This window comes from Aulonocara stuartgranti (assembly GCF_965226115.1).
Source record: "Aulonocara stuartgranti genome assembly, chromosome: 15".
Lineage (NCBI taxonomy): Eukaryota > Metazoa > Chordata > Actinopteri > Cichliformes > Cichlidae > Aulonocara > Aulonocara stuartgranti.
The window spans coordinates 7,832,661-7,849,308 of record NC_138951.1 but is presented as its reverse complement, the minus strand read 5'-3'; the positions used below and the strand labels follow the sequence as shown (position 1 = coordinate 7,849,308).

General features: G+C 40.2%; 1 protein-coding gene across 4 annotated transcripts in view; it reads right to left on the bottom strand.

The window, feature by feature from the left end:
- nbas (NBAS subunit of NRZ tethering complex) overlaps positions 1-16,648 on the bottom strand; it is a gene marked incomplete at its 5' end in the record, with an annotated part of 182,930 nt that overhangs the window by 136,837 nt on the left and 29,445 nt on the right. For all 4 annotated transcript variants that reach the window (XR_014271223.1, XR_014271224.1, XM_082505113.1 and 1 more), the window contains 5 exons: positions 2,783-2,936; positions 4,065-4,151; positions 8,392-8,528; positions 8,750-8,854; positions 10,586-10,664. Coding sequence is in view for 2 of the 4 variants with exons in the window: in XM_082505113.1 (XP_082361239.1) it covers positions 2,783-2,936; positions 4,065-4,151; positions 8,392-8,528; positions 8,750-8,854; positions 10,586-10,664 (562 nt within the window). The remainder of the gene's footprint in view (positions 1-2,782; positions 2,937-4,064; positions 4,152-8,391; positions 8,529-8,749; positions 8,855-10,585; positions 10,665-16,648) is intronic.

Below are 16,648 nucleotides of genomic sequence, written 5' to 3'. Positions count from 1 at the left end.
TTTCTCATCAGCTCTGCTCAATTTTAATCCTGTTCCCTTCCCTCCCACCTCTTCGAAGTAACAGTCACCACACTAGCCTCCATTTGAACTCCCAGCCTGCCCCTTTGCCTTTTCTGTATGCCAGCCTCCCCACGCTCTGTCTTGTTTTCAAAGCCACCCTCTCATTTTGTGCCATTTCGTTGCCAGCACAACAACCACTTGGTTTTAATATCCTTTATTCCTACCCTTTTACCCCCTTATAACTGGTGAGTTTCTTCCCCACAGACAGCTCTTTCCATGAGATTGCTTTCCCTTTTTATCTCCACACCTATCTGTGCTGCCCTCTCCTCTTTCTGTGTTTGTAATACACTAACCTAACAAGGGCTGTTGCATCGGCCCAGCATTTATCTCCTCTTTCGGCTGCACTTCCATTCTCTGCTTGCCCTAGCTCGTGTCTCTCTCTGAGTCATCTTGTCAATCTTCCCATCAGTGTCTCGCCTCCTGCCACTTTGTGACTGGTTTAGAACACTCCAGCTTCCTCTGATGTGGCTCCTTTTAATCAAGCCCCATTTTACTCCATTAAAACGCTCTCCCAAGCATAAACAGGGCCAGATGACGAATGAGAGGGGGGGGGGCTCAGCAAATGGCAGCAGAGATTTTCTGATGTATTTCTGTGTCACTGCTGCTCGTGTGAAGAAAAAACTAAATGTGTGAAATAACCAGAGACGTGAGAGTTCGGGACAGTCCAAAGAGACTCCTGGAGTAAGATGTGATAGAGCAAATGAAGATGAGGTCTAATTAAAAATGAACAAGGGAGAGAATGAAAGAGGGAATTGGTGTGATTCCTTGAGACTAACAAAGGCCTCCTTTTACACATGCACTCGAATCTCTCCCTTTCCTTCTCTCTTGAGTGGATGATGAAAGGCACGATTCCCCAGTTGTCTTCAAAAATGAGCAATGGACCCCAAAATCTCTATTTCGCCAGCCTCTTTACAGCAAGTGGAAGGGATAAAACGGAGAAATGAAGGGGAAAGATATGACTGCACCCTAGTTAGTCCTTTCACAAAGACAAAGAGAGTGCTGTGACAACCTTGATCCATCACTCTGATGGAGGTAAAGAGGGGACGGAGCTGCAGCGTGGATAGTGTGGGTGGAGAGATCGGGCTGCTCTAGCGTTTACGTCCCATTACTCCACTAAACAAGTCCTATCAAGTCTTATTTTTCACTTGCAGCATCAGAACGCGGATGACATAAGCCTCGGGTTCTCTTCATTAGAAGTCCATATGGCAAATATGATAATAACTGTCACAGATCAGATCAAAGTGACCTTGACTGATGGAGACAGGCAACATACCCTCTGCAGTCTGCAGTCGTTATATTTTTCTGCCCTCATCATCTAAAAGAAGTGTGCGAAACCAAGTGTCTTTTCAATAGCCAGATGTCTATTAATTCCTTTCTGCTGCTGCCCAGCTGTAAGATCCAATCGAGCAGAAGGAACGTTAACAGTCTACGTAAAAGGTTTCCCCTAACAGAAGAACTATGACCAGTTGGAAATGATTTGCATCGGTAATAAGGGATGAACAAACTAATTGAAAAGTTGCGAGGTCACCTGATCATTTTAGTCTCTAAAACAGCTTGAATGCTTGAGCGTTGAGGTTGAAATTACAAATAAAGGCTTTGTAAGGCCATGAGAGGTCAGCGGGAAAACATTTATTGCTATTACAGTCTGCAAGGTCAGGTAAAAGTTCTGCTGTCACAGGAAGGGTAAGATGCAATCTTTCATTAAATTTTGCTTCCAGGTCAAAGTAAGAAATTCTTGTAATGTTTTAAAGTGCTCTGGAGCAACAGTTCTTGGCTTTTTTTTTTTTTTTTTTTTACTGATTTTCAATCCAGTCCTTGTACTCGACTATTTTCAGAAGAATGTTTTTGTCTGTTAAGCCACTGAACACTGACCTTTGAATCGTTCAACCATAAAAAAGACACCTAGATCAAGCAATGAATGTTGTGTCTACACATAACAGACAACTTTGTATATATACAAAAATTGTATTATTAGGCATATTTTGACTAGTGGAAAGAAAGAATTGTATGACAGCAAGAGGTCTAATGGAGTGTTAAATACAAATTTTAAATTTTTGGTTCAAATCATTAACACTATGTACAGAGGAGGTCAGGAGTGAGGTACAGTCAGTGTCTAAGACCATCTCTAAAACACGATGGAGGCTCTATCAATGTTTGGCGCTGCATTTCAACCAGTGGTGTTGGAGATCTTGTCAAATGATGTAGTTAACTACCATCAGATTTTCCTTTTGTTCCACCATACAATACCATCTAGAAAGCATTAACAATGGATTCATTTTTCAGCATGACAATGAACACAAATACACTCCCAATCCAGTAAAGCATATGTGGATAGAAAAACATAAAAAGGAACGTTAACAGTCACGGATTGGCCTCCTCAGAGCTCGGACCTCAACATCATTTCGACAGAGAACAAAAGGCAGCCAACATCCAAAGAAGATTTTTGAATGTTCAAGAAGCCTGGGGAATTATTCCTGAAGACTACTTAGTAAAAGAAATTAAAAGAAAGCTTGCTGAAGGCAGTGCAGGCTATGCTGAAGAAAAATTGGTAAGAATACCAAATATTGACTTTCAGGCTCATTAGAATTGTTGAAACTCTGGTTTTGCCAAATTTCCTAGAAAAATGTGAAAGAAACGAGGGGTGGCTCAACACTTTTGCATAGTAAAATAAACATATAGTGACTGACTGTAAGCTACAAGCGGATACACAGAATGTTTGTACCTGTCTGGAGCAAGAGTCGATATCCTGGGCTCTGCTAATGTACCAATCAGTAAGCAGCTCTTTGGAGGGCGTGGCTGTGCGGAATCTCAGCAGGTCTGAGGCTTCGTCATACAGGAAACTGTCATCGTCAAACAAATTCTGCTCCAGCACCGCTCTTAAAAAGAAAAAGACATGGATGAAGAGTTGCGCTCCCTTGCATTTTCACTTTATTCCTTTAATGATTTTTAGCTAATCAGCTAGAGCGGGAACAGTTAGTGAGAGAAAAATGACTTTTATTTTGGCGATAATTCAGAATTATGTGTTTATCAAAAGAAAAAGAAAAAAATCTTACAAACAGATTAAAACAATGCACTGATACAATTATTTTTTATGGAGCCAAAAGTCAAAGCCTTACTCCTGTGCCATAAACCTATTTTGTTACCCAAAAACATAGCACAGAGAGGATCGTGCTGCTCTGAATAATTACAAAAGCAACTGATCCTCTGCTGAAAATGTTCCCCTAAAAATGTACAATTTATCTACTACCTACAGTGCCCTGCTGCTTTAGGAAATTACTTGTTTGTTTGCTTCTTTTTTCTTCCTTTTTTAAATGAAAGTAACACATTTATGAACCAGACGCACAGGGAGGGATGCCCAAATATTAGTATTTAAAAGACAGTCTTAACATTGTAGGATTTTTGATAAGAAAAACACAGAATATCACCTGACTCAAAGGTAAAGGAGTTGAGCAAAGAGAGGGGAGAGAGATAAGGAGGGAAACAGAGCTGGAAGAGCAGAGATATAACATAGCCACCAAAAAAAACACTGCCTTAAACCTAGTTGCCAGGAATGTTGCTCCAATCACATTATCAAACATTCATCCTGTAATTTCTGGCCAAATATACCACAGTGTGCGACTGCTGTTATGACTCCCAACAGACGAGCAACAAAAAAAATAAAAAATAAAATTGTAAATGAAGCCCGGCCTCCCTACAGAAGCAGGCAAATGGCATAAATTGGCAGTGCAACAAGATTTGGTATTAGTTGGTTATGGCTGTGTTTAACATTTGGATAATAGGATGTCATGTGTTGTTTCACAAAATGATGCCAGCACAAGCATCTGGCCTGTTTGGAGCATGAATTTTAACAGTTCTACACTGCGAGGGGCTTTGTTATCCCGGACACGGGCTGAGTTAATTATGACGCGTTACGTCACATTTGTTTAACTGTTGGCTTTAATAATACTTTATGCACAGAGCTAGAAATCAGTACATTCGCCTCAGGGGTGATGTAACCTGTTTACCTGCACTCCTCTGCCTCACACCAGTCCATCTCTCTGTGTCTTTGCTCGTCCCACGGAATCAACACCAGCTCACCTCTGTCATCCAGACTGTAAATGAAAGAAAATGAAAAAAAGCAAGATATACGAGAGGACAGAAGGAGAAAGACAGCAAGAGAGAGGGGTCAGTTTTTAGGAAAAAGCACACCAATAGCAATACACCGCAACATGCGACATCTACCCACCCAGGCATAATGGGACCTTATAAATCAGCAAAGGCATTTACTGTCTCAAAGTAAACATAGCCATAAACTACAGCAAAACTAGAGAGCAAGCAACATATGGGAAATGGAAAGAGCAGAGTATAATAAGAAAAAGAAATGGGAGGAGGCAAAAAAACTAAATCACAACAATAAACAAGTCAAAGAACTTCTGAAGAGAGTCTGAATCGTGCCTCAGTTGTAAATAGCGGGGAGTTTTATTTTCTAAACGCCACGTTGGTCCCAAGCTTTACTTCTTCCTGGTCTCCTTGAGTGTGACAGGTCTAAGGAAGATAAATAGGGGACACGCAAAAAAAAGAAAGCCAAAGTGAAGAATGACTCTGTAGCTTCACGTGTCAGCGTTGACAGGACTCCGACGCTTGGACACAGACAACGTAACGACTCGAATGCTAAGACGCCGGGCTGAACAAAAGCAGTTTTGCTTTGGGTTTGTTTCTTTTTTCTTCTAGGATTAATGCATGGCTTCTTGTTATCTATTTGTTTGTGGACAGAAAAATATGTACTGTGGCTGTAAAACTCAAGGAGATAGCGTGGGCTACAAATCATCTACAGCTTTGGTGCAGTTAAAGGCCGAGCGTGCACACACGCTGCAGCAGTTTTTAGCACGGTCATAAATTCTCTCCAATCACAAAATACATAAGAAGCAAGCAGCAGCTCTGATTTATGTCAACACTCCAAAGCAGGAGGGTTTTTCACCAACACTCCAGCGCCAGTTCATTGATTAAGCTTGGAACTTCAACACTAGGATAACAGAGATCGAGAAGTCCCGCATAAAATCAGCCTCATTCAGTGTGGGTTTTTTTTTAATGACATTCCCTAACTCCCAGGTGCTCTTTCCTCATTAAAGACAGCGTAGTTAGAGAGTGGAAAGTAAATATCGGCGTGAGCGGCCAGATATCGATAGGAGGAATGAATTATTCTGTGCCTGCATCCCTGATCTACTTCGCATCAGAGAGGCAGGGGAGCAGGATTGAAAACAGGAGATGCAGAGCAAACCTGGAGCTGGAGTTTATTTTTGGTTTCCACAGAGATGACCCTTTGAAGCTACAGGCAAAGACTCCTTAAAAAAAATACATTCAGTATTCTCCAAGTCTACAGGTCCCTTCACAGACCTAATCAATATTACAGGAGAGTATTACCTCCCCCCCCTTTCCAATGAAGCAAGTTCAGTATATAGGGAGTAAGCACCAAACAGATGGCTTGAGCTGGCTCCGTCTGCTGCAGTGTGGAAGCGAGCGCTGTTGGAGCAGCATTTGGTGCTCACAAGCTGGGGAAAATAGGAAACTGCCCCACAGCGGCAGAGCCATGATGGATGCTCACTGCAGACCCACAAGCACCTGACCTCCATACAAACTCAGTCGCGGCTAATAAAAGGGAGCTGTGTTGTAGTGTGCGTATGTGGAAACTATATTAAAAATTATATCTATATCTGTAGGGGGTTTTTTTTTTTAAGGTGATGAATTTGCCACCCTCAAATACATGGTTTCTTTATAAAGCAGTGGCAGAGAGAATATATCTGTAAAATCCTGTTTCTGCAAATGATATGCTCATTTTGAATGTAATGCCAGTTTCAAAAAGGGCGGGCCAGGACCATGTTTACAACAGCGTTGCATCACATTCCTTTAACACTGTGTTTGGCTGCTCAAAATTTATTTTCCTTGGTTCTTTTCCATATCAAAATTTCACTCTGTGACAGGTTTGGGCTGCAGGCAGCCTGCAGACTCCTTCTGCTACAGCTGGATTATATGCTGGATGCTGTCTGGTATCATCTTGCTGAAATAAGCAAGACCTTCACTGAAAGTTTTCTCCAAAACTTTATCGATTAGCATTAACCGTGTCCCCCAGGGATGTGCAGATTTCCCCCAGTTGCAGACCATCACATGGCCAAGCTGGAAGGTTTTGGATTAGTTTCAAAAACAAAAACCCACCTTTGTTAATATTAGATGAGCTAAGTGTCAACACTTGAGAATATATTGCAGGATGGTCTTTGCATGGCTGAGTTTGAACTTTTTTTTGGATGCAGCGGGCAAATGGTTTCTGGAAGTGTTTCTGAGTCTGTGCAGTTCTTTTTACCACAAAAAGCAGGTCCTTTTTTTTTTAACGTAGGGGCACCCGAGGGCCCAAAGGTGATGGCAAAATTGGTTTTCAGCCTTGTCTTCATTTTCAGAAATTTCTCTGGTGTGTCTCGATCCTTGCATAGATGATGAAATCCTCAAATTCCTTTCAATTTTAGACCAAAGAATATGATCTCTTTGAACTGCTGAACTATCTGACCATGTAATCTTCCAAAGAGTGGGGTGAACCCCAACTCCCACCTTTATTTCTGAACGATTTTGCCTCTTCTTCTTGCCAACTTGTTGACAACTGAGCTAATGAGTTGCTAAATGTTCCACCAGGTGATTTCCCTTTTTAAGGATTAGACAATTTTCCAGCCTTTTTTGTTTGTTAATCCTGTAGAAACTTTTTGGACAGTTGCTGGAATCAGAATGACTCAAATATACTGTACATATAAAAAAAATAATGATTTTCATTCTTATGCCTTTATACTCAATTACACATATGGTTTGGATAATTTGCACATTTGTGCATTTACCTTTTATCATCGTACTTTTTTGGATGCAGGGTTGTAAGATTTTCACAGAAGCTAAAATGAAGTATCGAGGATTAAATAGAAAAACGAGTTACGATTTAAGGAAAAAGGCACGGTGAATGACTGGCTGCGTCCATCAGTAAATCCAGTCACTGCTATTAGTGAACCATAAAGAGGTGAGGAATGATCTCTTCCCTCCAAAACAACCCTCCATCACTCCTCGCTCCTATTCAGCATTTCTCCAAGCCCAAAGCAAAAAAAACAAAACAAAACAGGCAGTGTAGAGTGAAAACCAGGGGGAATAACACTGTAATAACAGACAATTGCATTTGTTCAAGCAAGTATTGTATCATTTGAAGGTGTTCGGCTTTGTTTGAATGTAAATTTAGAAGTAGCAATTAAGTCTCTCTCCTCTTATTTCATTGCTGTCTCTGCCAGCCCGTTAGCTGCGGCGCTGTGCGTACATGTGTGCAGTGACAGAATAAACTTGTGTATGTGTGTGCTTTTTAATGACGGCAAAAAGATTCCCACTGTGAGAATGTGAGAAAGACTCTTGAGTGCACGCTCTGACTGAGGTGCGATTCCAGTTTTAGGTCATTTTAATTTAAAATGTAGAGGGATGTGCGACTCTTGCATTCTACAAAGGTGTGACTGTGGATTCTCTGACATTAGAAAGGGTGCAAATCCCAGTGGCGGTATACTTTTCTTTTTTCTTTTTAAACAATGCAGTTTCTATATCGAGAGTGTGAATTGTTGTAAAAGGGGACTAAAGAATACATTTGGATTACTTCAACACCTTCGCTTCAGCGGTTTGGGAAACAGCAACTCGTGTCTCATCAGCAACAAGAAAATTAAACCACCGACTCCGAGCATATTGTTATAATCCACTCTTCTCCTGGGAAACCTTGAGTCCTGTCGTCCATGTGGATGCCACTTTAGCACACAACACAAAAGCCACGTAAATATTGTTACATGCAAAGTAAGGCACTCCCCATGCAAGACCCGTTTATTCCTTCAGTAAAAATGAAATCCTACTTTTGTTCTTTATGGAGACTATTTACCTGCATGCAAAGCTTGCACAAACATGACTCTTCAATACAACTCAGACATCACAGGGATTTTGGGTGCATTTCAGGTACCAAAAATCTTGGCCCTGCCTACAGATTATATTTGTTTTGCAGATATTTGGTTATGAAGCTCATATCGCTTTGAACCACACCAAGCTTCAAATGCATGTTCTAGCTTTCGGAGTAAACATGATTTTTCAGTGAGTCGTTTCATTTGGTTCTCTCCGAGTCTCAGCAAAAGTCAACACAGAAAGGCTTCCTCCATTTACTCTTGCAGGACAAATAAATCAGACCATCTCAATGAGTTTTTCCCATCTATAATGCAAGAGTGCAGCGCTTGGTAAACCATTTGTGTCTGTATAAAGTAAATACACATGGACCTTCTTGTAAGTGCGTATTTGTGCACGTCTTACCAGGCTTCCGGCAGCAAGGTGGTATACTCGTGTGGAGAGGTGGTTTCCGGAAAGTTGTCAAGGATAGCTAGTCGATGTTGGAGGAGTTCTGCTCCGTGATATGTGAAAAGAATGTCAAGAGCCTGCACGTTGCTCTCCTGTGGCCAAAAAAAATGTATGTTAGAAAATGCTTAATGTCAATTGGTGCCTCGATTTTACCCTCGTGTGTGTCTAAACGAGCTAACCAAATCGCAGGCTTGATCTAAAGTAGAGAATCAGTCACATCCCTAGCTCCAAACAAAGATGCATACAGTTAAAATGAAAAGATGCAAAGAGATAATTAGTGAGACATTCTGTAGGAGTGTGAGGCCAAGGTTACCCTGGCGTAGTTTCTTGCTGACAAAACAATGTTTTGACTTCGGAACTTCTTGAAGAAGTCTGCATCGTATTTGTCCTCCGCTGCATGAGGCCCGCCAAGTATTTCCTGGAAAGTATAAAGCAAGAGAGAAAGAAAGAGAAAATACTCAGAGAGAGATACACACACACACACACACACACACACATACACACACACACACACACATTTACAGTTCATGAAAATAAATTTGTGAGTCAGAGGGTTATCTTTCCAGAATAAATGTTATGAATGGAAAAGAATTCAGAGTAAAGATGCGAGGGAAAGTGCAAGTAGAAGATGTGACTGCCAATGAAGGCACTAAAGCAAAGCCAACAGAGATGCTATTTAATTTTTGTGGCTTACAGCTGTCTTGTCCTTTTAGTTGGAGTCATCTAAGTGCGTGTGTGTGTATGTGTGTGTGTGAGCATATGTCAGGATGGACCATTTGTTGTCCTGGAAAGAGGGATTTATGTGTATTTGTGGTTATAAAATCTCTGTAGTATCCATTATGCCAGAGCATGTGTGTGTGTCTATCTTTGTGCAGAAGAGTGTGTGAGGCGTGTGTGTGTCTGATGGATAGCTTTTGAATGGGGTCCTATGCAGACAGAGCCAGCCCAAGTCTGGATGATAAAAACGCTAATATCATATTCATAGACAGCCAGAGAAAATGCATCGGGGCAAAAGGAATCTGACGAGTACTGCAGTTACCATGACAATGTCCGAATGAAGAGAGAAACGTCATTCTGTCTGAGTCGAATATCTAGCAGGATAAAATCTCATCTCTCCTGTATGGGAGCGAGTAGGGTCCTGTTCATCCGTGATAAGGGTCTGCATGTTAACATTACTCACTGTGAATCTGAAATCCACAGTTTTCAGTAGTTGCAAGTGTCTGCTTTAAGCACGTATCTATCCATCTATGTAGCGCTAAAGCAGTGATACTGGATTCCTATTAGTAGTGAAGTTAAAATAATACTTCTCAGTGTCACTGCTAGCTTTTTACCAGATCATGTATAAATTCTTCACATACTTAAAATGTCTTTCATGGACATAATTTCAATTTTAAAAAAATGGAGGTTAAGTATAAATATTCATAGATGGCAGATGAGAAAAGCCTATTAGTGTTGAACAGACTGCTCATTAAAGTCGAACGCATTAGTTTGCCAGTAGGAAAACAACTATGAAATAAAGACTACAATGAAAACAAAGTTTTTTCTTCATTAATATTAGATTCATTAAATAAACTCTACTTTAATACAAATGTAATAATAATTAATGGTTCCTCAAATGCAATCTCTTTCCTCTGAAGTCTCTCCTGAGTTTAGTTATCAAAACCCGTTAAGTCACTGCTCGCAGTAGTTTTAAATATGATGAAAAAAAAAAAAACCAGACTTTTTTCAATTATTGTTTTTTTGCATCACATTTAAATATTCTAGGAAGATGATATTGCGTTGTTGATCCGCAGAGCCTCAATTTACTTAATTTCTTCATTACATGTAAATAAAATTAAAAGTGTTGGGGCTGAATATTGGAAATTCAATTAATGAGTTTCTTGTTCGGGAGAATATTATGCCCCAGCTAAACAACAGAATATTAAGCAACAGTTGAATAAGTTCACTGGGTCCAGCTCTCCCAAAAGGAATATTTACTGAGATTCTCTTTAGTCTTCAAACATGCATCAAGTTAATTACTCGACAGGCTGAAAAAGTAAACAGCAAAAGATTTGATAAGGATAACTGTGGTTAGTTGCAATCCTAATGAAATCCATTTACATGGGAAAATGTGGAGAGTTCATTAAGTCAAAGGGCTGATTGCTGTTACCTCGTACGTGGCGAGCCGGTCCAGGTAGGAGAGAAGCTTCAGTCTGCTCCGACACAGTTCCTTCTGCTCCAGAGTCAGCCTAAGCATGCAATCATATTTAAACACGCAAATCAGCACCATACCAGCACAAACAATTCAACACAATTGACATGAGACCTCCAACACAATGACTTTGACTACAGAAATTAACTGCAATCAAATCAAACGCCAAGCTCAGTCTGTCGTCTGCACTAACTCACACCCTAGCTTTAAATTAACTGTAAATTGACCTTACACAGTAAGCCCACGGGGACCTATATAATAAGGCTGGGGACTGGTGACTACAATACCATACCATGCCCTCTAAACCTAATCATTTTCCAACAGCAACAAATCAACTCCTTATGACCACAAGAGCCACTCATTCAGGTGTTATGTATAGGATGCAAGCCGTCAATGAGGTGAGCGATTGCCCAGTGAGAACCAAATCCATTTTCAATGTCATTTAATCACAACCATAAATAAAGAGGATGGCCACAAACACCAAGGCACTGTGCTATATAGGCTCTACCTAAAACTCAATCACTCAAGGTACAACCAAAAGAAAGAGAGTGCAAGGCTGAAAAAGGCTAGGAGTGGTCAGATGCACCCCCTCGGTTCACACATACGGTAAAATAAAACATTTTTTAACCACATGCTCACACACCCTCCAAGTTCAATTCACAAAGAAACAATCCAACCAGGTGAAGCAGGGTGCAACCCCTCTTATAAACTTGACCTGGATCAACTGCGATGTGACCACAGGGGAGTTGACCTCTCCACTGCTGTCTTAATCCCAAATCCCTCATTACAGAGTGTGCTATCGGGTCTTATCGGGGTCCTCTACACAGACTAACAGAGATTAACACTGGCTCAACACACACTCTGGCACATCAAAGAGCGCCGGCTTAGTGCTAGTACTAGTGGTAATTACTGCCGTGCTTCGTTTCTTCAGAGCAACATAAGAAAAGTGGAGATGGAGGAAGGAGAGCGGTGGCAAGCGAGGGAAGGAGGAGAGATGAGATGTTAGAAAGCAATTTTAGCCATCTGCTCTCCTGAGATTTGAATGATGGCTTAATGATAACTTCCAAGAAAGGCTCTGAAATCTAAAAGGAGGTGACAGGATATCTCTAACTTCATTTGGTTGAGAGGAGTTCTGACTAAGCTCTTCTATTACTCTGACATAGTTTATTAAATGACATGCAATAATACAGAATGTGTCAAAATGTACTGTTAGCCATGCTATAAGTGATAGAGTATGTTCTAAAGATATTACTGACCCTGTGGGCATCTTTGTTTTCTTTATTGAGCAGGTAGATATTATTTAAAGTAAAATGTCTCGGTAGCTACTTGATATCTTTTGGATCTCTTATCGTTTAACCTTTTCTATATACACAACATATATGCAACACTACCGAGACACTGGCACTCCAACAGGTCTCTGCTCATCTTTGAATAGTATTTAACCAATGTTATGCCAAAAATAAAAAAAACATGTCAAAGGATTAGACATCCACAGCCCATAAACCGTAAGGGAACTATCATGAAAACATTCGTAACAACAAATCTAATGAAACACTTAAATCACCTTCACCCAGATGAATACGCCCAGTTTGAAGATGTTAATAAAAGGAAAATTGGCTAAAGCTAATGTTATCCAAAGCTCAGAGCCAGCCACAAGACAGCAGCCTGAATTGAGCCTCTGTGAACAGTAAAAAAAGACTGAAGCAATTACAAGAGCAATTATGGCGACAAATCAAAAAGAGAAATTGGTCAATGCCCAGCTGCTGACATTGAACCTTTTCTAGAATGTTTAGAACAGGTGACATCCTAAATTTGCTGGGAAATGATGCAAGTACCTGGCATTTGTTTTTTCTTATACAAATCTGTTGCACCTGCTTTTGTTTGGTGAGGTAAAGTATATCAGGTAAAGGTGGATATGAGGAGCAGAACACTTTCTTTTCAGAGTTGTTTAAGAGATAGAAGATCATCCAAGTTACTGCAGTTTGGGGGGCATTGTAAAATGATTAATTTATTTCATTATGAAAATACGATTTTTTAAAAATGATCAAATGCTGAAAAGTGATTAACTGGAAATGGAAGTAATATAAAATGAATATCAATCACCCTCGGTCTGGAGCTCCATGCAAGACCAAGATGATGAGAAAGGTGGCGGATCAACCCAAAACTATACTGGTGGAGTTTGTTAATGACCTGAAGGCAGCCGGGACCACAGTCCAATGTACTGAAATACTGCAGCACCCACAAGGTCCCCCTGGCTCTTCTTAAGTTCGCCAGTGAACATCTAAATGATTCAGAGAAGGCTTGGGAGAAGGTGCTGTGGTCAGATGGAATAAGGAATAAGCTCCACCCACCATGTTTGGAGGATGAGAAATGATGAGTGAGACCCAAAAAACACGGCCACAGTCAGGCACGGAGTAGGAAACATGCTGCACATGCATGTATAGAAATAACTCCATAGTGCTGGTAGCAGCTTTAAGAAGCTGTAAGCATGCCGATGTCAGTACTGTAAAACGGTATCTATACAGACTTTATGTATATATCTTTTAATAAAATGTATAATTTTATAAATAATAATATTAATAATAATAACAATAATAAATACAGAATATAATTTCCAGTTTAAGACTGGTCATTGATTAAAAAACATTTTTTTAAGCAACACCATTGTGCAGTATTGCAGAAACAGCCACCAATATGGCTTAGACATGGCTGGATGTTTGATTCAGGTCAACATCTCTTGCTTTTAAATTGCTAATCTTACAGCTGAATTCCACTGAGATACAGCATAAACAGTGTGTGCTGTAATATACTGTTATACATACAAATGGACCCACCTGGCTATACACTAAAAAGGCAGCACAGTGCACAAGTCTTTATAAAGGTTTTTATGTGTTTTTAACAGATTGCCCTTATAATAAATAGCTCTTAAATAAAAAATAATAATAACTGCGGTAAACTAAGGTAAAGAGACTAACTGCTTCAAGATCTATGTGCACACATATATTTAATACATCTAGATGCTACAATAAAAGCATAAACAGCCTTCCACACAGACACAAGCACAGTCCAAAGCTGGAACAAATGAGAAAATTAGACTTCTGACTGAGGTCTGACTCTGACCTGATAAGAACATAAACACCTTGCAGCAGACAATACTCTCTTCACACAATTTCCTCCCCCCTCTCTCTCTCTCTCTCACACACACACACACACACACACACACACACACACACACACACCTGCAGTATTGCCTATCTTGTTGTATGAGTAAAGTGTGAGTAGCCGTTATAATGGCCCTTGGCAGACACTACATTTCAGGATAACTGAATGCATTTTGGCAAATGCAACACACTGCCAACAAGAGACAGCTAATAATAACAAAAGGGGCTGGAGAAATATATCAATATCCATCGTTTCATTTGGTTTTTAGAAAAAAAAAAAACTGTGAGTACTGAGAGAGAAACAAATTACAAAATTGAGAGCTTCACTTTCACACTCAGTTTTCTCTTCACCACAACAGAGCAGTACAAAATCTGCATCACTGTCGATGGCACACCAATCCATCATTCAATTTCCCCTCTCCACTCTTCTCTTTATGAACAAAGCCCCAAGACTCCTCCACTTGAGACAGCAAGACGCAACGCAAAGTGAGCCAAGAACCATGGTGCCCTATTTGGAGGTGCTAATTCTATTCCAGCCACTGTATGCTCAGTCCAATGGCTTATTAATCCCAGAGAACCACATTGTCTTTAAAAGCGCAAACACGAACCTGACACCACCTGACACGCCCATGTCTTGGATACTGCAAAATATAAAAAGGTCCATAAAAGTTATGCCAAAGGGAAGCCCTGGTGGATTTCAAAATCCACTGGTTGTATTTATTTTCACTCCAAATCCACAAACCAAATGTAGATTTGTTGGGCAAAGCCCACATACACTTGTATATGCAGTTTCAAGACAAAGTGCTGCTCCAGTGTTTCATGACTATGATGAAATTGTTTTTGTCCACATTGTCAAGTGACAATAAGCCAAGAAGATCCTTGAGATGTTTTTTGTTTCTTTTCTAGATGTTCCTGACCCCCAAGAGTTTAGAAACTAATGTTATACAGGACAGCAAAGGGCAGTTGAGAGCGTTTGAGTCTGATTATTGAAAAAGTCATTCCTGAATAAGAATTCTACATAGTCATCAATAACATTGACAAAGAAAAGTCATTTTTTCCTCTTTAAAAGTGATGACATTTTAATTTATTGTATTGACGCAAGGCAGAAAAAATCTTTGTTGATTATGTCTTTCAAGCACACACACACACACACACACACACACACACACACACACACACACACACACACACACACACAGCAGGATTAAAGATGCACTCTGAGTCACATTTACTAGTTAAATACAGTCCTTATCTACACATGCGTGTCACCCACACAAAATACGCACAGACGCAGTACTACTGTGAAGCAGCTGTGATCGGTACTGAGCCATTTCTGTAATGGTGGTGTAGTTAAAAAGAAATTAAGAGAATTATTATCTGTCTCAGGCCTCGGCCGCAGGCCTCAAGGCAACATGGGTAGATGCATTAGTGGGGGAACCCGAATGTGTTCACACACTCACACAAAAACACATTCTGGGGGCACGTGTGTGAGCTGCCTGGCAGACATTCTGCATCAAAGACAGATAAAGGAGAAAAACTGGTATATTTAAATAAGTTTATTCACCGAAGATTTAATGTAATGTTTTTTTTTAATGTTTGTACATTATCGATTTTTTTTTACTACCTCTTCTGTCCTCTTTCTTATCCTCCATCTTTTCTTTAGCTGCAGTGGAGTGCAGTTCTCCAATAAATCACAACAGTTTTATTACACAGTAAGATATAGATGACCAAATGGCCAAAGGGAGGGAAAAAAAATGAACAGCAACGTGAAGGGCAGCTATTACAAAGGATTAACATTACGACGTTTGTGCTCTTCCTCATTTAAAAGCCGTCAGGAGGCTCACTGCTTACTGTACGAACAAAAGAAAAAGCCCGATCCAGCTACAGAAGATTGAAATGTGCGCCTGCACAAAGCCTGTTTGCAAAAACATAGAACGGATATGAATTTAAATGTGCATCAAGCGCTTTAACTCATGCACCCAGCGCATCCTTTTTGTGGCTGGTCACTTCAGTAGTTGTGTGTAATTCAGCTTAAGAGTGTTTCTTGATACCTGGATGAGTGAATTTGTTTGCATGTGTGTTATGAGAGGTGATTAGTGATCACTAAAGGCTTTTTCATTAGTCTATCCCTGGGCACTTGAAAACAAAAGCATAAATTACCTCCAGCAGATTACCCACTAATCTCCACCAGTGCTTTTTCTCCGTCTCGCTCTCTCACTCTCTCTTTTCCTCAAACTCATTAACATCCCTGCCTTTATGATCCCCTCTCTGGTGTGAAACCCAGTCAAACAATCAGTGATAAATTTGGCAGCACTCTAACCCATTCATCCTCCTCCCAGTTTCCTGGTCTACACCTTAAATACTGAAATCACAATTTCTCAATTTTTCCCCACAAGCATTTGGAGTACAGTTAATATTTTAGCTGATACAGGTAATAACAATGACTTAATTTAATCTTTAGAAACAGTAAGTAACAACCTGCCAACAAGGTGACTCACACAGGTCAGCATCAGGTTCCTCTCTAGAGAAATGAGTCCACCCACCCAGCAAATGCTTCTAAGAACAAAGCTGGTGTTTTAGCTCATTGTCTTCAAAGATCAGTAGAAAAATAATCTCAAAAACTCCCAATGGTTTAGTCAAAAAACAGTATCACACTATAAAATAAAAAGATTGTAATTAGCTTTAGTAACTAAGATACTAAAACAAGAGACGTGCTTGCCAGCTCGACTCTAAACTACCAGTTTAGCTGGAGGTTTAAATGAACCCTCTCTTGCATTCTGTTTATTCGGAAAACTGCCAGCATTTCTGGTCTGCCCTGACAATTATGTGTCCATCTGCTGTTTGATTAAACAAGCGGCAG